At 35.5% G+C, this 26,549-nt stretch overlaps 1 protein-coding gene across 1 annotated transcript in view; it reads left to right on the top strand.

The window, feature by feature from the left end:
- The window catches only part of Brwd3 (bromodomain and WD repeat domain containing 3), a 111,567-nt gene extending 89,358 nt beyond the window's left edge, over positions 1 to 22,209 (top strand). The window contains exons 25-41 of the mRNA XM_042668294.1: positions 284 to 391; positions 1,876 to 2,000; positions 2,593 to 2,675; positions 5,885 to 5,996; positions 6,825 to 6,886; positions 7,021 to 7,176; positions 7,812 to 7,932; positions 9,342 to 9,467; positions 9,553 to 9,631; positions 13,177 to 13,233; positions 14,126 to 14,266; positions 15,268 to 15,339; positions 17,217 to 17,369; positions 18,326 to 18,489; positions 19,130 to 19,227; positions 19,879 to 20,037; positions 21,249 to 22,209. Of these exons, the coding sequence (XP_042524228.1) occupies positions 284 to 391; positions 1,876 to 2,000; positions 2,593 to 2,675; positions 5,885 to 5,996; positions 6,825 to 6,886; positions 7,021 to 7,176; positions 7,812 to 7,932; positions 9,342 to 9,467; positions 9,553 to 9,631; positions 13,177 to 13,233; positions 14,126 to 14,266; positions 15,268 to 15,339; positions 17,217 to 17,369; positions 18,326 to 18,489; positions 19,130 to 19,227; positions 19,879 to 20,037; positions 21,249 to 22,003 (2,571 nt within the window). The 3' untranslated portion in view covers positions 22,004 to 22,209. The remainder of the gene's footprint in view (positions 1 to 283; positions 392 to 1,875; positions 2,001 to 2,592; positions 2,676 to 5,884; positions 5,997 to 6,824; positions 6,887 to 7,020; positions 7,177 to 7,811; positions 7,933 to 9,341; positions 9,468 to 9,552; positions 9,632 to 13,176; positions 13,234 to 14,125; positions 14,267 to 15,267; positions 15,340 to 17,216; positions 17,370 to 18,325; positions 18,490 to 19,129; positions 19,228 to 19,878; positions 20,038 to 21,248) is intronic.
- The last annotated feature ends 4,340 nt before the right edge of the window (positions 22,210 to 26,549 follow it).

Genomic DNA, 26,549 nt, shown 5'->3' with positions numbered 1-26,549 from the left:
AAAACAAGGTTCAGTATACTCTTAAGATCTGTTGAGAGATTCTTCTCTTCATTTCTTATAACCATTTCTCTGAGTTCATATGATGTGGTATTTAGCCCATGGTTCCATAGAAATAAATCCTAAGTGAAGATCATTTGATGGGGACAAGGACCTTTATTGAACAAAGGTTTTCAGAACTAATTGTCTTCTGCAAACAGAAGAGGATATTGGAGATTATGTATTGAGATGTATAGAGTTGTTAAATAGGATGCTACTGAATAATGCCTTATGTTTTCTGTTTTAGCTTATTTATTTTAGGCAAGGACATGAAGCTTATGTGAGGGCTGTAAGGAAAGCAAAAATATACAGTGTTAATTTACAAAAGCAGCCATGGAACAAAATGGATCTTAGGGTAAGTTTGCCAAATTCATAAGCTATGTAATCATAGAGCTTTCAGTTTGTTACTTTATCCATGAACCTTTTCTCAGTTTCATGGCTATTTCACTGCTGATTGTTTGTCCAAGGTAAATTGGTACATAAGTATCCTTGTAAAAAAGACTCTTACAGCTTACATATGACAATTTTTTGAAATGTGTGTGCTGTCTTACTGCCTTGACTATTCGACATTTCTTTGAGATTTAGGTCCCTAGTATGAATATTTATCAGAAATTCTGTACATTCAGGAGATTCAACCTATATGTACAACAAATACCCTAAAGGTTCTGCAAGTTTTGGAATATCTCAAATGTTATAAACCACAAGAAATTTAGAAACGGGTGATCCTTCATTGTACTACATAGCTACATGACACTGAGTAAAGTAGATATGCCTGTTTTATTTTGAGAGACTGTCTTTCAAATAAATATGTTCATTCATTTATACGTAATTGTATAGACATACAGACATAGGTATGTATGTACTCTCATTTCTATTCAAGTTTATGAGTTTAAGTATCACAAGCCACATGGCTGACAACTATTATGAATCAAGTGAAAATTGAGTTCGGTTTTAGAAGTAAGAGAATGTGTAAAACAGAATTTCTTACTTCTAATCCTAACCATGACTCTCACAAATTGTAGGAGACAGAATGTGCATTCTGTAAACCTAGGCTTTGGAGTAAGACTGAAATTTCAATGGTAGCTTTGCTATATGCTAATTTATGACTTTAATCAAGTCCCTATACCTATGAGATTCAGTATTCTTAAATGTGATTAGTAATTAATATGCAAGATTGTTATCACTGTAGATATTCAGAACTGTCATATCAAACCCATACATGCACGTATATACCTATATGCTTACTCACTGTGTTTCTGCTAGCAATGAGATTTATTTTAACTAGACAGTCTGCTAATCTTGGGGAGATTTTCTTAGATTATATAGCTCAGCTGTACATGAGACCTAAGAAATTTTTTTTGGGGGGGGGTCCGGTTGTGGGACCTGAACTTTGGGCCTGGGCGCTGTCCCTCAGCTCTTCAGCTCAAGGCTAGCACTCTACCACTTGAGCCACAGCACCACTTCCAGCTTTTTTCTTTTTGCTTATGTGGTGCTGAGGAATCGAACCCAGGGCCTCATGCATGCAAGGCAAGCGCTCTACCACTGAGCCATCTTCCCAGCTCCCTAAGAAATTGTTTCTATAAACAATTTCGGAACATGAATTTTGAAAAATTTCCCTGAGGAATTCTACTTATATTTGGTTTATAGCCCTTTTATAAATACAATTTGCTATTAAGTATGAGGGGTATAAATGTTTTTTTACTACCTTCAATGCTCAGTGTAGTGCCTAGCATTTGGTGAGTATGCAGAATTCTCTGAAGTTGTTAAAGTAATAATGAGATAGCATGTAAATGCTAGGTAATTATATTGTAAATAAATTATTGGTATTTTCATGAACAGGAGCAAGAATTTGTTAAGATTGTAGGTATCAAATATGAGGTTGGACCACCTACACTATGCTGTTTGAAGCTTGCATTTCTGGACCCCATTTCTGGCAAAATGACTGGAGAGTCTTTTTCCATTAAGTGAGTAGCTATTTGTTGTTCTGTAAGTTTATAGAGTAGTTTTGGGGATCGGAGGCAGTCATTGGGCTTGGACACTCTCCCTGAGCTCTTTTGCTCAAGGCTAGCATTCTACCACTTGAGCCACAGCTCCTCTTTCCAGTTTTCTGGTGGTTGATAAGAGTCTCCTGAACTTTCTTGCCTGAGGTGGCTTCAAACCACCATCTTCAGATCTCAGTCTAAAGTTCATGCTAGTATGCTTGAATTATAGTTGTTATAATTTCTGTTAACAAGAGTAGGAATAGTAATGATGGTTCTTAAATTTGAATTTAATATTTTAAAAATCTTTTAATTTTCCCAGGAGCCAGTGGCTCATGACTATAATTCTACCTACTCAGGAAGCAGAGATCTAAGAATTTCAGTTCAAAGCCAGCCTGAGTGGAGATGTGGTTCCAGTGGTAGAGTGCTAGTCTTGAGCAACAAAAGAGCTCAGTGACAGTGCCCAGGCCCTGAGTTCAAGCCTGACTGCCAATATATATATAATATATATTATAAATATATATGTATAATATATATATATCTACTTTGATTCTAACTTGCTTTATTTTCTGTATAGATATCATGATATGCCAGATGTCATTGATTTCCTTGTACTACATCAGTTTTATAATGAAGCCAAAGAAAGGAACTGGCAGATTGGTAAGTATAGATTTGCCAATTAATGACTATTCAACCTATTGTAGACTAACATTTTAACCAGAATTTAAGCTAAATTAACACTGAACTAGAAAATTTGTCTAATCTATTAGCCTGTCTAGGAAAATTACTGTTTCTTTTTCGGTTATATTTAAATGATAATATGCCCTCTGTGTAATATACGTAATGATCTCCCTTTATTACCAGTCTCTCTCTATGTAATTCGGTTTGCCTATGTTCACCTGTAGTCAAAAGATATAAAATGGACAATTCTAAAAATAAGTCATTTATATATTTTAAATTGCCCTTCATTTTGAATAAGAAATCTTACACCATCCTACTCTCATCTGGATGCGAATTACCCTTTGGTTTAGCATATCCATGTTGGAACTGTTAATCACTTAACTGTCTTCCTCTGAACCATCTGAGTATTGCAGTGTTCACATAACCCTCATGTAGTAGCTTCAAGTTGTGCTGTTTACATTATATACCTAACTTCATTCATCATGTTGATACTGAATCATCTCATATCATGAGATACAAGAGCTGAAGAGAGCACATTCACGTTATTAACTTGTATGGTGCTGGTTACTGGGGCTTGAGCTCGAAGACTGGGCACTCTCCCTGTGATTTTTCACTCAAGCTAGCTCTCTACAACCTGAGCCATAGCTGAACTTCCAGCATTTTGGTGGTTAATTGGAGTCTCATGGACTTTACTGCCTGGATTAGCCTTAAACTGTGATCCTCAGATTTTGGCCTCATCAGTAGTTAGGATTACAGGTGTGAGCCACCAGTACCTGGCCAGAACATCTTTTATCTATAAGCATTTATCTTTTCTTTTTCTTTTTTTCTTTTTTTGGGGTCCGGCCGTGGGGCCTGAACTCTGGGCCTGGGCGCTGTCCCTCAGCTCTTCAGCTCAAGGCTAGCGCTCTACCACTTGAGCCACAGTGCCACTTCTGGCTTTTTTCTTTTTGCTTATGTGGTGCTGAGGAATTGAACCCATTCAAGGCAAGTGCTTTACCACTGAGCCACCTTCCCAGCCCTCGCATTTATCTTTTATTAGGTATTATAAATAATAGAGAAATGATTTAAAGTATACAGAGGAAGTACATAGATTATATGCAGTATTACAGCATTTTATATAATGGGTTTGAGCATCTATAGATTCAGGTATCTGTAGGGTACTTGTGAACCAGTTGCCCCACAAATACAGAGTGATAACTATATAGAATTGGGTGCTATCTATTGTGGTAGTCTCTGAAACTATCCTCATGGATAAGAAGAAGGGGTCATTGTAATTTGCAAGCCATCTGCAAATACCCACTTTATTAACATATAAATCTGAATTAAAGAAAATTCTCAAATATCTACTGCCCCTTTGAATACTCTTATACTCGGGCTTTTTTTGACATCATATAATCCCATTTATATGGAAATGTCCAGAAGAGTCATATATAGAGACAGAAAATAGTGATTGTTAAGACAAGGGGATTGTTTGTTACAAGGAAGTAGGTAGAGGACAAGTAAAATGTGAACTGTATAGTTTACTGATTATATATCAACATATATTTGCTGAAGATGTCTATGAAAGGAAACAGGTATTCACAAAAATGTAATGGGCTTGTGGACACATGAGAAATGGAAAGTTGGAACATAAGAAAATTGAATTCTTTGCATATTTGGACTCCCTTAAATATGCATTAGGCCAATTGTGGTTTTCTCTTCACTCCCTTTTCCTCCTTTTATGTTTCTCTCCATTTCTACCTCATTCTTTTTCCTATACTTTCCCTTGCTTGAAAAATCAGTACAACAATAAAGGAAAAAATTTAAGAATTGCTTATAGTTCAGTTATCATAATTTCCACATTTTTTTGGGGGGGGGGGTCTGGTCGTGGGGCCTGTACTCTGGGCCTGGGCGCTGTCCCTCAACTCTTCAGCTCAAGGCTAACACTCTACCACTTGAGCCACAGCGCCACTTGTGGCTTTTTTCTTTTTGCTTATGTGGTGCTGAGGAATCGAACCCAGGGCCTCAGGCATGCAAGGCAAGCGCTCTACCACTGAGTCACCTTCCCAGCCCCAGTTATCATAATTTAAATCATAAAGGCTTTAAAATTCCTGTCTTTACACATTTAGTTAGATATACATTTTTTTTTAAGTGCTTTTATAGCTTGTTGCCAGTGGCTCAGACCTGTAATCCTAGCTTCTCAAAACACTAAGATCTGAGTATCATTATTCAAAGCCAGCCTGCCAGAAGTAGGGTTGTGGCTCAAGTGGTAGAGTGCTACCTTGAGCAAAATCTCAGGGAAAGTGTCAAGGCCCTTAGTTCAAGCCCCAAGTCTGGCACAAATATAATATTTTTGAAGCTGTAGTATATATGTAATTTTGGGTGGATTGCTCCTCGACCTGACTTGGAATCTTGAGTCTGTTAATTATTAGCTACTTTATCTTGAAAAAAATTTTTAGTAGAAACAATTTATAGACAGCACTTATAATGGTACCTGATACATACTAAATACTAAGTAAATAATATTTACTTTTTTGTGTATGTCTTGTGCTAGGGCTTGAACTCAGGGAATGGGTACTGTCCCTTTGCTTTTTCCCTCAAAGGATAGCATTCTACCACTTGAGCCACAGATCCTTTTCTGGCATTTTGATGGTTAATTGGAGATAAGTATCTCATAGACTTTTATGCTTGGACTGGCTTTGAACCACAACCCTCAGGTCTTAGCCTCCTGAGTAACTAGGGTCATGAAAATGAGCCATAGGTGCCTAGCAATATTTTAGTTGTCTATTTTTTCTAGGTGATGCATTGTATTTTTATTTCTTTGTCTTCCAGAAAATTAAAGTTTAATTTTTGAAGTAGCATAAGGAGGTTTCATTGTGATATTTTCATATATACATTCAGAGCACTTTAAACATTCACACTATCCCTGTGACTGTGGCTAAAGCTTATAATCCTAGCTACTCAGTAGGTTGAGATCTGAGGATTGTGGTATTAAGACAGCCTAGGCAGCAAAATCCTTGAGGCTCTTCTTTCTCATTAAACACACTTAAAGATTAAAATGTAAGTTTGATTCACCTAGAAATCCCAATTTGAAATATCTGATAATGCTAGATACAGTGTTGCTTTACATTAAAGAGAACTTTCAACTTAGAAGGAAATAATGTTGTTACTCTCAAGTATCCTCTTAAGAATTTTTCAAAACGTTATAGGTGATAGATTCCGAAGCATAATAGATGATGCCTGGTGGTTTGGAACTGTGGAGAGTCAGCAGCCTTTTCAACCAGAGTATCCTGATAGCTCTTTCCAGTGTTACAGTGTTCAGTAAGTACAGTTGCATTGTTTGTTTTGTTTACCTGAAATAAAAGTAGTTTAGTGTTATGGACTTTAAATAAATTTTAACAGATACAACTTTTTTTCTGATTTATTCATCTTTTAAAATAACTGTACTTGCAAGGAAAAAAATACATGTTGAACAGAATTTGATGACAAAACTTTTGACCTATTGAACTAAAGAAATTTCTGTATCGCTGTCGGCATTTTCTCTTAAGTAATTCTATTTTTAGATAAGAATTGAAGATACTTTTCATGGAGAATATTAAAAGTAACAATATTTAAAGTAAGTTTTAGTGCTAGAACAGAGCACTAAATATTATCGCGCAGTCATTTAATGTTACGAATTCTCGCAGGGTGACTAGATTCTTTCAGGATACTATTTTCCTTGGCAATAATTATTCTTGTAATCCCAGAAGTGTAAGATTCTTATTGAATGAAGGTTTGTAAAATGTTAGTAAGGAGTACCTTATAAAGTTTTCATGTTACAGACAAAAAAAAGGAATAATAAAATTTTGGAAGTGCTATGATACCAACTCTCTTCACCTGAAAGATACTTTAAAAAGATATTTTTGTATTCTTTTCCATGGATTAATACTGGGTATACGCTTGCTTGGAATACCAACAAAAGACACTAACGGTGGACCTACTACTCACTGAGTTTCATATTGATAGACCATATTTTTTCCTAGAGATTTATTATTGCTTGAGCATAGTTGTACTTTTCAAATGTTATGCCTAAAATGTTATAAACTTATGCTAATATATGAAAGTAAAAACATGCATTTGATTTACATCATCTTGTTTTTTTTTTAATAGCTGGGACAATAATGAGAGAGAAAAGATGAGCCCCTGGGATATGGAACCAATTCCAGAAGGAAGTAATATGCTTTTTTAATTACTTTAAAATTTATTATTAAGTAGGGGTAAAAAGAGGTTTTAATTCCCTTAGTCAGGCTCAGTGCCACCCCTTCGAAACTAATGGTTTTTTGTTTGTTTTATTTTTAATATCTAGCTGCCTTTCCAGATGAAGTTGGTGCTGGTGTCCCTGTGTCCCAGGAAGAACTAACTGCTTTGCTATACAAACCCCAAGAAGGAGAGTGGGGGGCTCATTCCAGAGATGAGGAGTGTGAACGGGTTATTCAGGGCATCAACCATCTTCTTTCCCTGGGTACGGTGAACATTAAAACATATTAAGAGAATCTAAAGGAGCTAAGAAAACCAGCTGATTTCTAAGTTCTACAAAAGGAAATACAGCTTATCACTGTAAACTTCACATTTATTTCAAAAGACACAATGATTCTAGTTTAATATTAACATTTTATATGCCTGGCTAAAATAATGCCTGATAACCTTTCTTAATACTCCAGGAGGATAATAGTGAAGGCAGGAATATAAGTGTCTTTTTTTTTCTTGAATTATTTTGGCTCCCAAGCTGTTTTCTGAGCCTAACTTTGGAGGGGTTTGCTTGGTAAAGACAGTGAGTGAGTAATGTATTTTACTCAAATAAGTAGTTATATTTCCTAAAATATATCACTTGAGACTTTGGCATTTATGCAGGAAAGACCTAGAAATCTGAAGTTCAACACATTGCTTCTTTTTTTTTTTACTTAGTTTAAACCAATGTATCTTGTATGATTTATAAATACTTATATCTGAACAAAAGAATAATATTTATATAATTGATTCACATTGTTTTAGAAATGTATTTTGCTCTCCCTTGTTGAAATATGAATGTTCATTAGAATGAAGTCTTGGTGTCCTCTATAAGTACTTTTTTTTATTGTGTGTGTGACAATTTTGTAGATTTTGCCAGCCCTTTTGCTGTTCCAGTGGATCTCAGTGCCTACCCCTTGTATTGTACTGTAGTTGCATATCCAACTGACCTCAATACCATCAGACGGAGACTTGAAAATCGCTTTTACAGGTTTGTTTACTTTTGCCATTTACTGTAAGTCGGATTTGGTGCTTGCCCTTTTAAGATCTGTTTGTGTGTGTGTGTGTTTGTTCTAGTGCTAAAACTTGAACTCAGGTCCTGGGCACCGTCCAGGAGATTCTTTTTCTCAAGGCCAGTGTTCTACTACTTCAGCCACACCACCACTTTTTCTTAGTAGTTTATTGATAGGAGTTTCACAGACTTTTCCTGCCTAGGCTGGTTCACACCATGATCCTCAGATCTCAGTCTCTTCAGTAAGGTTGCAGGTATGAGCCACCAGCACCCAGTAAGACCGTGTTTTCATGATACAAAATAATCGTCTATACACTCACTTCAAGATTTATTCTATGAACTTGAAGCACTAATGTCCTTTTATTTAATAGATTCTTTTGCAAGGTGAAAAATAGTGAAGAAAAATGAGGTAAACAAGAACACCACAAATTGTGTGTGTAGCACTTTAAAAAGATACAGTTAATTTTAGTTTGTTTAAGGTAGATCAAGTAGTTTGTGAACTTTTGATTAATATGCTACATTGTTATTGAGAATGTTTCCATCCTCTTTGAAGAATTAGCTCTTAATTAGGTTTATTAGTCCTAAAATATATTCAGGATCTATGTCCACTCCACTATAACTAGTATTGCATGAACCATTAGTCTGTCTGTTTTTTTGTTGTTGTCGTCGGTTGTGGGACCTGAACTCTGGGCCTGGATGCTGTCTCTCAGCACTTCAGCTTAAGGCTAGCGCTCTACCACTTGAGCCACAGTGCCACTTCCAGCTTTTTCTGCTTATGTAGTGCTGAGGAATAGAGCCCAGGGCCTCATGCATGCAAGGACTCTACCACTGAGTCACCTTCCCAGCCCTAGTCTGCCTCTTATAATGAGAAATGATACATTTTGATCACATCATGTATTATATGACATAAATATAACCAGATAAAAATCTGTTATGTTTCTTCTAGCTATTCCTTGTCTTGTTTTTCTTGGTGCTTCTCTTTTAACTCAGTATTACTGTGATTTTATCAAACCACTTTTTGTTTGTTATCAAGTAATTCTTTACCCACACGGTGCTGCGTAAGATCTAAGTTCTAATAGGTAGTCGAGTGACTTAAAATTCCTGCCTGTGGGAAACTACCATCCCTCTTGTCAATGTATACCAGTTATGCATATGTATTTTGTCACATTCATATATGGGAATTTTAAAAAATTTTTTTATCTTTAAGTAGTTGTACAAAGAAGTTCCCATTCTACAAAACAGCATATGAGTACAAAGTGTCTGACAACATTGTCACCCATCTCTCTTAACCATATATGGAAAATTTTTTGACATGTGTGCCTAAATTTATTCAGAGAATGTAATTTAAATGTAATAACCAAGGTTAACAGAATGCTTTTCTTTTATAGGAGAATATCAGCATTAATGTGGGAGGTGCGCTATATTGAGCATAATGCTCGGACTTTCAATGAGCCAGATAGTCCTATTGTTAAAGCAGCTAAAATTGTAACAGATGTCTTACTTCGATTTATTGGGTAAGAAACAGTTTAATCTCTCACAAAAACTAGTTTCTGATGTTTCAAACATATTCAAATTATTTTCAATTATCCTGTTTCTTAGGGATCAGAGCTGCACTGATATATTAGATACTTATAATAAAATTAAAGCAGAAGAACTAAACAGTACTGATGGAGAAGAGGTAAGACTCAGTACATGATGAGTAAGAAGTGGATTTTTTTCTGTTATTTTGAAGTACAATAAATGTTATATGTAAATGTAATTGACTGCAACTGTAACTATTGGAATATTGTTGGATACTAGCTGAATATCTGCATTCTTTTTATATTCTTAAACCTACTCAAGTAAACTGTTCCAAAAAGTTAATAGTGCTGTATAGCTTAGTAACAAACAAGTGGCCCAATCATTCTATGCTACTCAGTAGGAGTGATGAGAAATTAACACTTTATTTTCTAGGCCTCAGAACAATGATTTAATTTAAGAATATTTTCTTGATAGTCTCTAAAACTACTATTACTTTTATTTTATTTTACAAGTATATATTTGAAGCACTTAAATGTTTGATAGAGTGACTACTTTATTGCTTTGTTAAAATGTGTAAATGTATACCAATCTCTTGGGAATGGAATGAAATTAGTATTCTCAATTGATTATCACACACTAGCTTTCTCCACACACCCACATCCCTAACTTATTTTCATAAAACCATAACTTAAACATGATTATTATCATTATTTCAAAATCTTTACTGGGAAACAATTCACCTGAGGAGCAAATGGCCACAATAATGTTGGAGTGGCATGAGATATTTTTCATATTTGTTATATCTATACTGATAATCTCTAGAATGGTAACCCTCCAATGCTGCTCTTACTTGCTTTTACAAGATATACCTAAGTATAAAATATTGCATTATTGGAGCTAAATACTATGTAAAGAAAATTGAAATGATATTTATATAGCATAATAAATAAGCATAACTTCATTTTTATATAATTTACTATATAAATAAAAGTAAATATAAATGAATAAATTGTATTTACACAGCATTTAACTATAAGGAAAACACACAAATTAGACAGTTCGCCTAATAAAACTCAAGACAAATTTGCTATTCATTTTCTTCATATGTTCTTGGGCCTTTAGAATAAGTTTATTTTAACTCAGGATTTTACATAACAAGAACTCTTTCTCAGACTAGCATTATTTAGATAAAAACAGAAAATTAAAGCAAAATGTAATTCAACATCTTTATTCTAATACAAAGGAGTTCCAAAAGCTCATAAACTGCATAGATAACTCCTAGTTGTCTCAGTCCTCACAATGGTTCCTGCATCTTGACTTTGTTTTAACAAAACAATGTTTCAGTGAATCTCAGGATTAGTACACATTTGTGTTTTTCTTATATAAAAAATGCATTTCTTGGGCTAGGAAGGTGGCTCAGTGGTAGAGCGCTTGCCTTGCATGCCTGAGGCCCTGGGTTAGATTCCTCAGCACCACATAAGCAAAAAGAAAAAAGCCGGAAGTGGCACTGTGGCTCAAGTGGTAGAGCACTAGCCTTGAGCTGAAGAGCTGAGGGACAGTGCCCAGGCCCAGAGTTCAGGCCCCACGACCGGACCCCCCAAAAAAAACAAAAAAAAACCCCAAAAAATGCATTTCTTGAAATAGCAATGATTATGAATATTTTATAATTACTTTATATTAAATGAGAATGATACAAAATCCTTTCTTTTCTTTCTGTTTCTTTTTTGTGTGTGTGCCAGCCCTGGGACTTGAACTCAAGGCCTGGGACTGTCCCTGTGTAAAGCTAGTGCTCTACAACTTGATCTATAGCTCCACTTCTGGCTTTTTGGCAGTTAATTAGAATTCAGTTCAAAGCTTGCCCAGACTAGCTTTGAACCTTGATCTCATCCACCTGAGTAGCTAGGATTACAGGCATGAGCCATTGGCTCCCATCTAGAATGCATTTTTAAACTGTTTTTTGGGTTTTGTTTTTTAATATATATTTATTGTAAAAATGTTGTACAGAGGGGTTACAGTTACATGAGTAGGGTAATGAGAACATTTCATAGCAAGCATTGTTACTGCCTCCTTTGTTTTCCCCCTACTATCACTTCCCTCCCCACCTCCCCAACTCCTCTTGCCCCATCCCCACCCTGACATTGGAAAGTTTGTTTTCAACATAGTGTCCTGTACATGTCGTTGTCACAATGGGTCAGCCTGCATCCCCATTTAAGCATTCCCCAATATCCCTTCCCCTCCCCAAATTACAAAAATGTATATACAAGGTGCAGAACACTGGCATCAAATCCAGTGAAAACGGGTTATACCATGGGGGAAAGAAACATACAAAAGAAACAAAAGAATCACATAGTGCATTGTAAGTACATTAAAAACACTAGCAAGAAAGAAAAAACCACTTGGGTCCCTGTCTTGGGGAACATTTTGCTTAACATTATCTCATGTGGTCATATGTACATAACCTTTGATCTTCTCTACTTGTCCTAGACATGTACTAGTCATTGCAAACAAGGGGAACCATGGGACCTATGTTTCTTTGGGCCTGACTTACTTCAGTTAATATAATTTTTTCCAAGTCTTTCCATTTCCTAACAAATGAGGCAATGCCATTCTTTCTGACAGAGGCATAGAATTCCATTGTATATGTATACCACATTTTCTTGATCCATTCATCTACTGAGGGGCATTGGGGTTGGTTCCATATCTTAGCTATGGTAAATAAAGCTGTGATAAACATGGTTGTGCTGGTAGCTTTGGTATGACCTTGATTGTGATCGTTTGGGTAAATGCCCAAAAGTGGGATTTCTGGGTCATAAGGGAGCTCTATGTGGAGTCTTTTGAGGAACCTCCATACTGCTTTCCAAAGTGGTGAACAAGTTTACTCTCCCACCAACAATGCAGTATTGGTTAAACACTTGTAGAAAACTAGAGCTAAATCCATATATATTACCCTTCACCAGAATCGACTCCAAATGGATCAAAGACCTTGAAATAAAAACAGACTCTATGAAAACATTACAGGAAGGAATAAGAGAAACTCTAGGGCTTCTTGGCACAGGCCGAAATTTTCTTAATAGAGACCCATCAAAGAAAAGTTGGACAAATGGGATTGTTTTGTTTTTCTGGTCTTTTTTGGTACTGGAGATTGAACCCAGGATGTTGCACTTGCTACGCAAGCACTTTGCCAGTGAGCTGCATTCCAACCCTTGAATACATTTTTTTTTCCAGTCGTGGGGTCTGAACTCTGGGCCTAGACGCTGTCCCTCAGCTCTTCAGCTTAAGGCTAGTGTTCTATCACTTGACCACAGTGCCACATCTGGCCTTTTCTGCTTATGTGGTGCTGAACCCAGGGCCTCATGCATGCAAAGCAAGCACTCTACCACTGAGCCACCTTCCCAGCCCTAGAATACATTTTTTAAGGAACTAAAACTTTCAAGATACAAACTTCTACACAATATCTTTTCCCCTCCTTTCTATATTCTTAGCGATATATCTTGTTTAGATGTTCTCCCTGTGTATTTACTTGTTTTCTAACTCAATAGAATATTGGCAAAATTTTGATTGTCTTCCCATAAATAAGCCTTTGTTCTGATCCAATAAGAGAATGCAATACATGATTATATTTTCCATTTATTTGTAAATGTTCATCTAATTTGTAAACCTTTGACTGTAACTTCACATCTGCTTCTGTCCCCTTTAATTTAGGATACAGAAATGGTTGATTTAGATTCAGATGGTCCTGGCACATCATCTGGACGAAGGGTAAGTAGATTAGTGAATTTCTGAGTAGAAAGTTTTTCAGACTTCCTATGCTGGGGATCCCAAAGACAATCACAGGAAGAGTCTAGAGGAATCATGTGCAGGTTTTCATATTCCCTCCCTCTCTTATAAGGACAATGAAGTTAGAATGACATTTGTGTGATTAGAGATGAGTCCCCAAGGATTTTATTAGAGACTCACTATGTAGGTACCTTCTGACTAGTATGTACCAAGATTTTAGATTTGTAAATGGAAAGCAGGTATTCAGTACTTATCACATTGTTTATACTAAGTACAGTAAATCACCTTTATAACTTAAGAAACAGGTGAAATACTGAAAATGTTTCCCAGTCCCAGTAAACGGTCAACATTTTAAGTCAAGTTGTTCTTGAAGAGGAGAAAGCATTTTATTTTTATTTGAGGTTCAGACTACCTTAAAATGAAAATTAAGCCAGGTGCTGGTGGCTCATGCCTGTAATCCTAGCTACTTAGGAGACTGAGATCTGAGGCTTGAACCTTTACCAGCCTGTGCAGGAAGGTCTGTGAGACTATTATCTCCACTTAACCACCAGAAAACCAGAGCTGGCACTGTGGCTCAAGTGGTATCATGCTGGCCTTGAGCTGAAGAGCTCAGGGACAAGACCCAAGCCCAGAGTTCAAGCCCCACACCCACCAAAAAAAAAAAAAATTAAGAATACTTTGAATTCTTGCCATTTACTTGAAGGCAACACCTAGTTCGTGTTTATGTAATTTTTACTAGAGAAAATAATGTCTACATTAAAAATTAATTAAATAGTCCTCTATTTTACAAAATATGTGAATACTTGGGGTTTATGAGAATATCAATGAAGAGTTAAGGCAAAAGCTTTTAGTTTTGTTTTTTTCTTTTAAATAGGTCAAATACCGAGGCAGGAGACAATCTTTAAAGTTAAATCCTGATGCTTGGAGAAAACAATGCAAAGAACTATTAAGCCTCATTTATGAACGTGAAGATTCAGAGCCATTTCGACAGCCAGCTGATCCTCTTTCTTACCCAGTAAGCACACAGTTGTGTAAATAATTACCAACATGCTCATTTCCCATAACTGTCCATGCTAACAATTTCCCTTCCTCCCTCCCACCTTCTTTTTTTCTTTCCATACTTTATCTCCTTCTTCTGTCTTGTGAGTTCTCATGACTTTATAAAATACTTGTTATGTATTGAGTGTGTAAATTATACAGTTGTAAGCCATATTTAAATCAGTTTTTACATTCCTTCCTACTTTTATTTCAGATATTTTAAGATGTACATTTTTTTGCCAGTCCTGGGACTTGAACTCAGGGCCTGGGCACTGTCTCTCAGCTGCTTTTGCTCAAGCTAGCACTCTACCACTTGAGCCATAGCACCACTTCCAGCCTTTTCTGGTTTATGTGGTACTGAGGAATCCAAGCCCAGGGCTTCCTGCATGCTAAGCAAGCACTCTACCACTGTGCCACATTCCCAGCCTCAAAATATACTAAATTCTAATACATTTCTATACAATGTAGATACTTGGTGAGACATCAGTTCTGTTTAATTTATACCAAATATATTATTCATATGGCCACTTGATACAACAGCTCTTAATATACACAACTATTTTCATCAAAGATGAAAGTCTGAGAACTCAGATTATAGGATATTCTTTTGACACAGCATCTCAATAATTAGTCCAGCCTAACCTCAAACTGTAATCTTCTTTCCTCTATCTTCTGACTCCTTGAATTACTGATGTACACTGCCATACATACTTTTTAGGATTCCTTTTCTAAGAGTCTATTTACGTAAACATTTAATTACGTTTAACTTTTCTAGAGAAATGGTTTGTAAAAGAATATATCACCTTTACAACAAAATTAAATTAAAGAGAATATATACATAAACTATTCAAGAAAGCTTGATTTATTTGTAGATTTGGGTAAATGCTGTCATTTTTATTAATGTGTCTTTGAACCTTAAGTCTTACAAGTCTTGATATTTTGTAATGGTGTTCTCAAAATATTGTTTTACTCTAATAGGGCCATCAAGAACAAGAAGGAGAGTCCTCAGACTCGGTTGTAACAGAAAGACAAGACTCTTCTCTTTCTGAGGTAGGCCTAGGAATCTCTTTAAAAACATGCTGATTAGGGGCTGGAAAGGTGGCTTAGTGGGAGAGTGCTTGCCTAGCATGAATGAAGCCCTGGGTTCGATTCCTCAGTTCCACATACACAGAAAAAGCCAGAAGTGGGGCTGTGGCTCAAGTGGTAGAGTGCTAGCCTTGAACAAAAGAAGCTCAGCAACAGTGCCCAGGCCTAGAGTTTAAGCCCCAAAACTGGCAAATAAAACCCCATGCTGATTGTTTTGTATTTTTACTTTTTAAAATCTCCATACTGGGGGCTGGGAAGGTGGCTCAGTGGTAGAGCGCTTGCCTTGCATGCATGAGGCCCTGGGTTCAATTCCTCAGCACAACATAAACAAAAAGAAAAAAGCCGGAAGTGGCGCTGTGGCTGGTAGAGCGCTAGCGTTGAGCTGAAGAGCTGAGAGATAGCGCCCAGGCCCAGAATTAAGGCCCCATGACCAGACCCCCCCCCCCCCCAAAAAAAAAAAATCTCCATACTGTACATGAACTGTTTGTGATTTATTATTACCCCCTTCTGTTTATTTTTTAACCTTTGTTTCTTTTCTTGGTTATGATTTATTTTTTGTTCTTTAAATCAACATATTCACTTTAAATCAACATATTCTCAATATTTTTTATCGAATACATGTAGATATCTATTTGGTCATATAGATCTAAAGGTACCATAGCATAGTCAAAAACATTAATTGCACAATACTTTGTCTATATTACAGTTGATTATTCACACAGATAATTTACTTTGGCTGGTTTAGCTCTGAGTTTTTTTTTAAATCATATTAACATGAATTCTAAAATTTTTCTCTATGGAAGTATTAAGTATTTTATAAGCCATATTGTGTTGGAGTGCACTTTGACTATTTGACTTAACAAAATGAGATATGTTTAGAATAAATGTTGTTTCTCATATTTTTGAAAATATGTAATCTTTTTTAGTTTTTCTATCTCTTCTTTGGCTATGAGGCTTTTAGAGGAGAGTTTATTAATGAATCAAAGTAGGATAAGTAGGCTAGTACTGTTTTCACTTCAAAACTTACATATTGAGAGTTAGTTATTCCCTGTGATAACCCTACAAAAACATTAAGTAAACTTGAAAGATTTAAGTTTAAATAGAATCTTCTCTCTCCTGTAATCACAATTTAACTAAATTCTGGACCTATGAGATAAAAGATCCTTAGCTGAAAGATCAATTAAAAATCAAAATTGGGCATGGCACTATCCACCCAAAATCCTAGCACTTAAAAGGCTAATGAAAGAAGATTGTGAATGTATGGCCAACCTGGATTATATGAGACCCTGTCTCACAAAAGAAAAAATTCCAAAAGAAGCCCAAACATGGCTCAGTTCACTTGGATCTTCAACTAATATTTTAAGTAGAATATCTTTATATCTGAGCATCTTGTAAATACCTAGTTGATTTGTGGAGTGAAATTATTGTATTATGCCCAAATAATCCCCTAATTTTTTTGTAAGTTTTAGCAAGGACTAATTTTAGTGTCTAACAGGATAAATTTTAAAAGAAGGAAACATCATTTGCTATTATAAAGTACTTTGCTGAGGTGTTATAAGTTGCACCTTTTTGGCCTTAAATGGACTTCCATATAAAGGACTCTCTAGACTCAAGCCACTGATAATGGATTTTTCTGTTGTAATGGTCAGTCACTTCTGGTCATTGACTGCAATGTAAAATCTCCAACAGAACTTTACCATTTCAACAAGCATCAAAAGATGGTTTAGGCTGATTATTTCAAGGTGAATTGTTCAATAGGTAATGCAAATCCCAATTCCATCGTGTTACTTAATACTGTTTTGTGGCTTCAGTGTTTCAATATAATGCATTATTCTTTATAGGATAATCATGATGTTATAGACACGCCTATGGACTTCAGCACTGTGAAAGAAACTTTGGAAGCAGGAAACTATGGTAGTCCTCTGGAATTTTATGAGGATGTTCACCAAATATTTAGCAACTCCAAAGCTTATACCTCCAATAAAAAGTCAAGGGTATGAAAATTAATATTAGATGGGTTAATTAAGCACTTAATTATATATTATGTGTGTAAATATATATGTTGGGCAGTTCTCTTTCAATAGTTTTATGACAACTATATATTAGAATTCTAATATTCTAATATTTAGTTGCCAAACAATCACTGGAACTGTGACATAGTTACTGAGGTATGATTCAAGATCTGAATATGAATTGTCCCTTTATTATATAACAAGAAGTGCTCAAATATAATATTTCTATTTTATCACAATTTGAAATACCTTGCAGAAAAATGTAATAATCATTTTTGTCTTTGAAGTAATATCTGATTAACTTGTAAAAAGTTCCATGATAGGTATATATTTGCTTATTTCTACCTCATATAAAATGAGTCATCCCTAATTTCTTAGACATAAGTTTTTCTCACATTTGCTTTCCCCAGCATTGTTCATAATTAAGGTAATATTTCTATAGAAAGTTAAAAAATAAAATGCCCTCATATAATTTAGAAGGGTCTTTTTTCCCTACATTTCACAGCCATAAACATTATTTTCAAATGTATTAATGAATTCTTTTTAGTGAAAGTAGTATCTTAATTCCTCAAAAGAACTTTTCAAGTAAATAGTGTATATTTTTGTCTGGAACTAGTGATGCTGATATTGATCAGGCATAGTTTGTTTTTTTGGCAGTTCCTGGGGCTTGAATTCTCGGCTTGAGCTCTGTCCCTGTACTTTATTTACTCAAGCTAGTGCTCTACCACTTGAGCCATAGCACCACTTCCAGTTTTTGAGTGGTTAATTGGAGATGAAAGTCTTATAGGGACTTTTCTGCCCAGGCTTGCTTCAAAATACTATCCCCAGATCTTAGCAGTAGCTAGGATTACCAGCGTGAGCCACCAGCTCCAGGATTGTATATATATTTTTTATATACATATCTGGAAAACCATGACTACAATTTTTACATTTTTCAGATCTACAGCATGACACTGCGATTATCTGCCTTATTTGAAAATCATATTAAAAATATCATCTCTGAATATAAGTCAGCAATGCAGAGTCAGAAGAGGAGAAGGCCTCGGTACAGAAAACGTCTGAGAAGCAGCAGCAGTTCTTTATCAAGTAGCAGAGCACCTAGGTATATTACATTGGTACAGCATTTTATGTTCTTAAGGTGTTTGTTTTACCCTATTTCTCAAACTTTATTAACAATTGGAGGAAATCCCAAAAGATCTTTATTGAGAACTCTAGTGTTTATAAAAAAAAGTGGATGTGGTAACACAAAATACTGTTTATGTGAAATTTAAATGGACAAAACTTCAAATGTGTGTGTGTGTGTGTGTGTGTGTGTGTGTGTGTGTGTGTGTAAAATTTTTATTTTTTCTTGTCGTGAGGCTTGAACTCTGGGCCTGAGGTATGTCCCTGAGCTCTTCAGCTCAAGGTGAGCTCTCTACCATTTGAGACACAGCACCACTTCCAGTTTTCTGATTGTTTATTGGAGATAAGAGCTTCAGATTTTTCCTGCCCAGGCTGGCTTTGAACCACAATGCTTAGATCTCAGCCTCCTGAGTAGCTAAGATTATAGGCATGAACCACTGGCACCCGGCTCAAAAAAATATTCTAATGATTAATGTTTAACTGATAAATAACCAATTTGAAATGTTTCAGTTGAACTTCAGGCCTTATTTGTGCAGCTTAGTCATCTTTATCATGCTGTTTATTGTAATGAGTTACTAACAGAAAAAAAAATGCTCATCATTATTTCTTTTTACTTGCAGTCCAAAAGGGAAACAGAAGCAATTAAAGTTACAGCCTAAAACGGACCAGAATACCTCAGTGTCTTATGTCAGAACTAGTTCCCCTTTCTCATCTCCTGGTAAATAGTGTTATTTTTATGTACTATTTCTAAGTTTAATATCTATATTAACTGTATAAAAGGAACTCTGATTTTTATACTGCAAAAAGCAATAGATTTGGATTTAGAAAACAGTATTTTGTTCACACTTCTACTTATTAGTTATATAACCCTGGATAAAATAACAAGAAATAAGAGTTCCATGGACTTCCCTGCCCAGGCTGGAAACTAGTATCCTCAGATATCATCTCCACCCCTCCCCCAGTAGCTAATGATTATAGGTATAGCCAGTAGCACCTGGCTTGAATGATTTTGTAATATCTATGATATATCTGAGAATTCATGTATAATATGCCAGTATAGCACATGATTATTCAATATGTGTTAGAGGTATTCATCTGGAGAAATTTTTCTGATGTTTTGTATTTGTGAACTTGGTGGTGATAAAGCATTTGTTTTAGACAAGGTCTTGCTATGTAGCCCAGCGTAGGTTAACAATGCTTTTGCCTCTACAAGTTCTATGATTATAGATAAAAGACACAAAGCCGAGTCCCATATTTCCTTCTAGAAAAAATTTGTGGGTTTTGGTTTAATGTAGAATAACTGAGAGGGACTTTTAAGATCAGTGTTAAAATGAATTTCTATTAACATCACAACCTTTTAAAATGCAAGTTTCAGATACTGCTGAAGGACTTCCACTATATCTAATTGATGATGAACTGGATGGGCCATTTTCTTCATCAAGCTTAAGTGGATATGGCCGAAGTGGTAATAGCCATGACCCAGGGAAAGCCAAATCATTTCGGAATAGAATTGCACCAGTTAAACAAGGTAAGAAATAAATATGGTACATATTATTTATTTATTTGGTATTTTTATTATTATTATAAAGATGATGTACAGAGGTATTACAGTTACATAAACCAGGTAAAGGGGACATTTCTTTTTGGACAGTGTCACTCCATCCCTTGCTCTCTCCAATGATTTTTTCCTCCTATCCCCACTCACAAGTTGTATAGTTCATTTTTAACTTGTGAATACCACTGCTGCATTTGTTCACTTTGTTGTTTATTTTTTATGATGAAAGATTAGTCCAAAAACTGATGTGTTGAAAGTAGTAAAACTAGTATGTCCTTTTTACTTGATGTTGTCAGTGGGAATCAGCTTAGACTTCATATCTACAACTAGGAACAACCCATTAGTGGATTTCTGGTAACTGTTCTGAAACATTATTTAGTCTTTCAAAATGTTAAATGAAATGAATAGAACGAAAAATCAAGTAAGGAATTATTTTCCCAATCACACAGGAACCATACTGTTAGGAGTTTTCAAATATTAACCATGTTAATAAAGGAAAAAAGTTTCCTAGGTGGTCTTTAAATAAATATTAAATATCCTATTGGGAATAGAAGAGGGAGGGGGGCTTTTCCAGTTTTAAAAAAAAAAGGCCTATGTTGAAAACTGATCGTCCTTTCAATCAATACCCACTTCTATCTCCCTAGGATGTTTTAGTTATATAGCTCAGATAGTATCTCCCTAGGCCTACTATGTCATCAACCCAGTGGCTTTCTGATGGTACTTGAGGAAGTTTCAGAGGAGCATTCCCCATTTTAGTAGTACAACTGATTTTATTTCATGTAATGAGCCATTACCACTAAAATACAAATTGTAAGAGCAGGACTTTGTTTCCTTCATCACCATGTTCCAAGCTTTCTAGCAGTGCTTGGCCTATAGTAAGTAAATATTTGCAAGTATGTGAGTGGAACCCTGGATTCATGTTACCGCATAATTCTGACTAGTTAACCTCACCATCTGACAGTCTGTCTCCATAAACCCTGCCCCCTAAGAAAGAGCAGTCTGGTACAAATCAAAACTTCAGTATCTCCCATTTCAAACAGGCCCTTTCCTAGTTCAACACTTTCCTTCGTGTCATCGAATCTGCGTTGGGGCACCAGTTTTGTAAATGAGCTGTTTTTCTTCTCAATGTAAATGATCATTATATCAATGTCACAATTTAACTTTAAAAAAATCTTTTGATTTAGATCACTCCACTGATGGACCTCTTACAAATGGTGATGGCAGAGAAACTTGGCCAGGAATCAAGAGAAAACTACTTAGTGCATCAGAAGAAGATGAAAGCATGGGAGGAGAAGAAAAAGCAAAAGAAACAAAAGAGAAATCCCATCTGTCCTCCTCAGAGAGTGGAGAGTTAGGATCCAGTTTAAGTTCAGAAAGTACTTGTGGTTCTGATTCAGACTCTGAATCAACCTCCAGAACAGATCAAGATTATGTAGACGGAGACCATGACTATAGCAAATTCATACAAACTAGACCTAAAAGGAAACTCAGAAAACAGTATGCCAATGGAAAAAGAAACTGGAAGATGAGAGGCACAGGAGGAAGAGGCAGATGGGGTAGATGGGGCAGATGGAGTAGAGGAGGCAGAGGGCGAGGAGGCAGAGGGCGAGGTGGTCGAGGAAGAGGTAGTAGTAGTAGTACTAGGGGGAGAGGGAGAGGGAGAGGTGGAAGAGGGACCTCTAGAGGAGCCACCAGAGCCAAACGAGCACGTATCACAGATGACGAATTTGATACAATGTTTTCGGGACGTTTCAGTAGACTGCCTCGAATTAAAACAAGAAACCAAGGCAGGAGGACTGTTTTATACAATGATGATTCTGATAATGATAATTTTGTGTCCACTGAAGATCCTCTGAATCTTGGTACATCCAGGTCAGGCAGAGTACGAAAAATGACAGAAAAAGCCAGGGTTAGCCATCTCATGGGATGGAATTACTAACAATAAATGTAGAATAATTTAAAAATTCAATGGCCTTCTACTGCAGGGAATTACCAGGAAATCTTCAAAGCAAGTTGTGTGGGGACTTCTGCTTCCTTTCACATTGGTGCTTTTTCCATTATGCCAGTATATATTTGTTTCAAGACTTTTGATCTCCACACTTCATTTGTCCAAACAAGCCTTACTCATTGGGCCTTAAATTAAAAGAAAAATCTGCCCACATACATACATACATACACACACACACACACACACACACACACACACACACACACACACACACACACACACACACACACACACACACACACACACACACACACACACACACACACACACACACACACACCAGACACACACACCAGACACACTACAGATTTAACTACATTAAAGGAGCATTCCGCTTCTTAAGAGTAGCATGACATTTTTATTGCAATGGAATATCCCTCTTTTGCTTTTGTATCACAGACGTATAGCACCTTCTTACAGAGTTTTATATAGTTTGTTTTTGCCATTTTGATTCCTATACCCAGTAATAATAACTTTTGCACAATACACCAATCCTAAAGGCAGCTATTAAATGTTTACAGTTTCTATATTGTAAGAATGATCTGGATTATTTTACGCTTCCCAGGCCAAACTTTCGCGAACTGTACTGAACTGAAGTATATATTTATACTGCAGTTTTTTGGGGGGTTGGGGGGAATCTTGATATGCTTTTCATTGATTTGCTTAATTCACGTTAAAGGTGAGAAAGGGTTGGTGCCTTGTAAATATGTAGCAAATCATTGTGGTGTGTCCTGATGTGTGCATTAACTTTATTAAAAGAGAATACTTGAGGTATCAATCTAGACAAGGTGCCAAATGCAAAAGTTTCTTGCATCCATTTTCTTTTTTTCTGTTATATTTTATTGCATTAGTAGAACTGTGTAGCTTAAAGAATAACTTAAACATTTGAAAAAATCCTCATGCACAAAGAATAACTCTGAATAGTAGCTAAGCTACCTCTATTAACTACAACTACTGGAAAATAGATGCTGTTACTCATGACTAAGGAGAAATAGAACAAGCTTGGTAGGAGTGAATACTCTTTTAAGTTATAAGCCGAAAGGTTGTTAATAATCATATTGGCTCTCCAATTAATAACTCTTTCCTAAATATCATATACTCTACCATAGGCTTCTTAGAACATATTTGTGTGAGTAGACTTGTGCTACTGCTTACATTTCTGCTACCACTTACTTTTTTTAACCAGCTGTGAGTTACTAGTTTTCGCTTGACTCTTAAAATGTAACAAAACACCTAATTTGAGTTGGAATGCTTTGGCTAGCGAATATTTCGAATCAACAATTTCTGCTTTTACCATTCCAAAGGGTTCTTCTGTTTTAGTCTTTCAGCAAAGGACCTCATTGACTGCTCACAGATACTTTGAATCATTATTTTATTGATAAATCTTTAAAAAATTTTATGTTCTTGTTTACAGCAGTGGAGTGCACATGATTCCATAAGTGAGCTTGAGCTCCAAGTTCATTTTTACCCCTCAAAATTGAGATTGCAGATTTGCTAGTTTGTTAGATGCTTAAAATTTTTGAAGTGAGGATGATAGTGATCTTTCTTTTTGACATCACATATGTTGCACTTAGATCAAATTTATGTGAGAAAACAGACTTCTTAATGTAAACCTAATTATCCCAGGATATTTATTGAGCTCATGTGTTTGTCTCATGCTTTCAGTCATTTCATGCATCTGAAAATCCTGAAAAAGTACAGAGGAAGGAGTACACACATAACTTTGCTTTTGGGGTTGGATTGGGGGGTTACTCTTGGACTAACATCTTTAAGCAATTTTCACTTGCAGTAGAAATGATGTTCAGGCTTTAAGAAAGTATTGTGAGTTGTTAATGGCACTAACTGCTGTTACTAGATAGTAGAACTAGATCAACCTGATATTTTTTTGTTGTGGTCTTTTTTTTCTAAACCAAAACTGTTTCTAGTTATTACTCAGCTGCAATTTGTATCCATAAGTATAGGTTCAAAACATTTTTATTTGAAATTCTACATTTGATTTTTGCAAAAGTGTACTATTTCATTTATTCATCTCGGGCATTTAAATTGTGCCTATATTTTCCTGGAATCAATAACTCTTTGGCCTAACCTAAAGTGTCATAGTTGCTTAAATTCCTGACTATACCCAAATGTGTGTCATGTATATCCTTGTAGTGTGGAATTTTTTTTGTTGCCATTCTTCTATGAAGAGCTGACCTCTTGAACTATAGAAGAATTGCCATTTGTTTGACTTTTAGCTATCTGGAGCTTTATTTATAATTTATTTTGAAAAAATACAAATGCCACATTTATTCCAAAATGTCAAGATTTCCTAGGTTTAGGTGATTAGAATAATAAGGCTGGAGACATTTTTAAACATATTTTATATGTAGTGAAATACTGTGAAAATACTAGTGAACAGCATTTTGCTGTAATGTTGATTTCTGTTCTTAGGATTCAAAGAGTTAGTCACCAGGATATGTTAGATGAGCATAGTGATCATTTATTATTAAAAAACAGGTAATTTTCTGTTTGCATGCAAATTATTTTGGTAAGTGTGACAATAAGTCTGGGAGATAGTATTTTTATGTTTTTATTTGGACATCCCACCCCAATTTATACATTGCATTTTTTTATTTAGTAATACCACCTTCTGTGAATGTATTATGATTTGTATCACATTGAATACTTTATCATTTTACCTTTTTAGGGCCCCTTAAATCTAAATAAGATCTGAGTTCAGCAATAGCAAAGCAATTAGGAAATAAGCTAAGAATTCTAAGAAAAACCACTGTTACATTAGACCCATGAGAGCATACACATGTATAAGCCTAGTCCTATGCTAGATATGAATAGTCAGCTGTAATATTTATCATGAATGCTAATAATGTTTAAATTCCTAGCTTTAAGACCTTAGCATATGTATATATTTATAAAAACTGAATCATGTCTTCTATGGCTTTGCTGTATGTATCTCATCCAGCAGTAGGACGCTCTCCCAAAAAGTCAGTAACCTACTAGCCTAATGACTAAATTTGTTTTTGTACATGTATGTGTGTAGTTGTATGTATGTAGCTTTTATTTCCAGTTTGACATACCTTATCTCAGACATTAAAAAAGAGAATATTTTATATGGAGGACCCTGTCTACCAATTCTTTGCTCTTAGCCTGTGTGTTTCCTAATTCTTGATCATTTCATTTCATTATGCCTTCCAGATAACCACCCAGGTTTTATCATGTACCTGTGTCCTTCTGTTTTAATTTGCCCTTTTGTTTATTTTTCCCTTTCCTTCCCAAGAAATCAGGCTTGTTCTAGAATTCTTAGGTACAGCACTTTGACCCAGAGGCAGAGAAGCTGGGTAATTATCATTCAGCACAATTGTGTGCCCATATATCTAACTCAACCTTCCAACATTTTGAAGTACACTTAAATGATCTATCTTTTGTTGTTTTTATTTTATTCATGTAGAGATTGTCATCAGACTAACAGAGTGATTGAAAGATGTGAATGCCACTTCTAACTTTTGATAAAGCTTTTTTGAGCATTTTTCAAAATTTATATGTTTGTGGTAATGACAAACACCTTATTACTCACTTCCGTATCTCGGGAATCATTTATGCATATTTGCCAACTGGTATTTCAAAGTTGGAATTTTCACATACACAAAAGGAGACTTAAATCATACGTAATTTTCATTATAACTTGATATCCAGCCTATTGAACAAGTATAGTAATATTTTTAATTCTGAAATGAGTAGTGTAGTTCTCGGGGAAGGGATTGTTTTGACCTCTACAATCTAGTGTTTTGAAAGGTAACCCCATCCCTAACATTTTTGTGGTACATGAGGCTTTATTAATATTTTATTGAAAAGAGTATTCTGAGATCACTTTTAAAGTTTGTTTTAAAAATCATCAGGACAATGGTTTCATGCTTTGCTTGCTTTTCATCTTTTCTCAAAATTTCCCTACTAAGGTTTGATTACCAATTTACAAAGTTTTGGTTAAAATCCGATATAAAGTTAAATTTTTTCATGGTGCTGTATTTTGTGAAATATTGATAGCACTCAGGTTTCTTAATATTTATTTCTTATATAGCCTTACCCTTGATTTCTTTTTCATCTTTCCTCTTCTGCTTCCTTTTATCCTCACTTCTCTTTCTGTGATGAAGACTGCACCTAACATAGTACACTTCCAAAAAGACTGGAAATTTCTGATTCATTGATGGGAGAAGTATAGTAGAAAGGCCCTGCAGTTTAGAGTTAAGGTGTGTTTGTTTATTTATATGTATTCCCATTTGTTACTCTCATACCTATCTAGAATATGAGACTTCGACATCTAAAAGCATGATAAGTATTTTCTAAAAAATAAAAATAAAAACTATTGATACATATTGAAATCGCCATTGGTAATTGACTTTTTAAATTGCCTACAGAAATACCTAGAAACCCAGTTGGGAAATGTGTTTTTACGTATGTCACCAAGTACACAGGCAGTACTACA

The sequence above is a fragment of the Dipodomys spectabilis genome, unplaced genomic scaffold (assembly GCF_019054845.1).
Source record: "Dipodomys spectabilis isolate Male_0828 unplaced genomic scaffold, ASM1905484v1 ptg000424l, whole genome shotgun sequence".
Classification (NCBI taxonomy): Eukaryota; Metazoa; Chordata; class Mammalia; order Rodentia; family Heteromyidae; genus Dipodomys; species Dipodomys spectabilis.
This window is presented reverse-complemented; position numbering and strand designations above follow the sequence as displayed.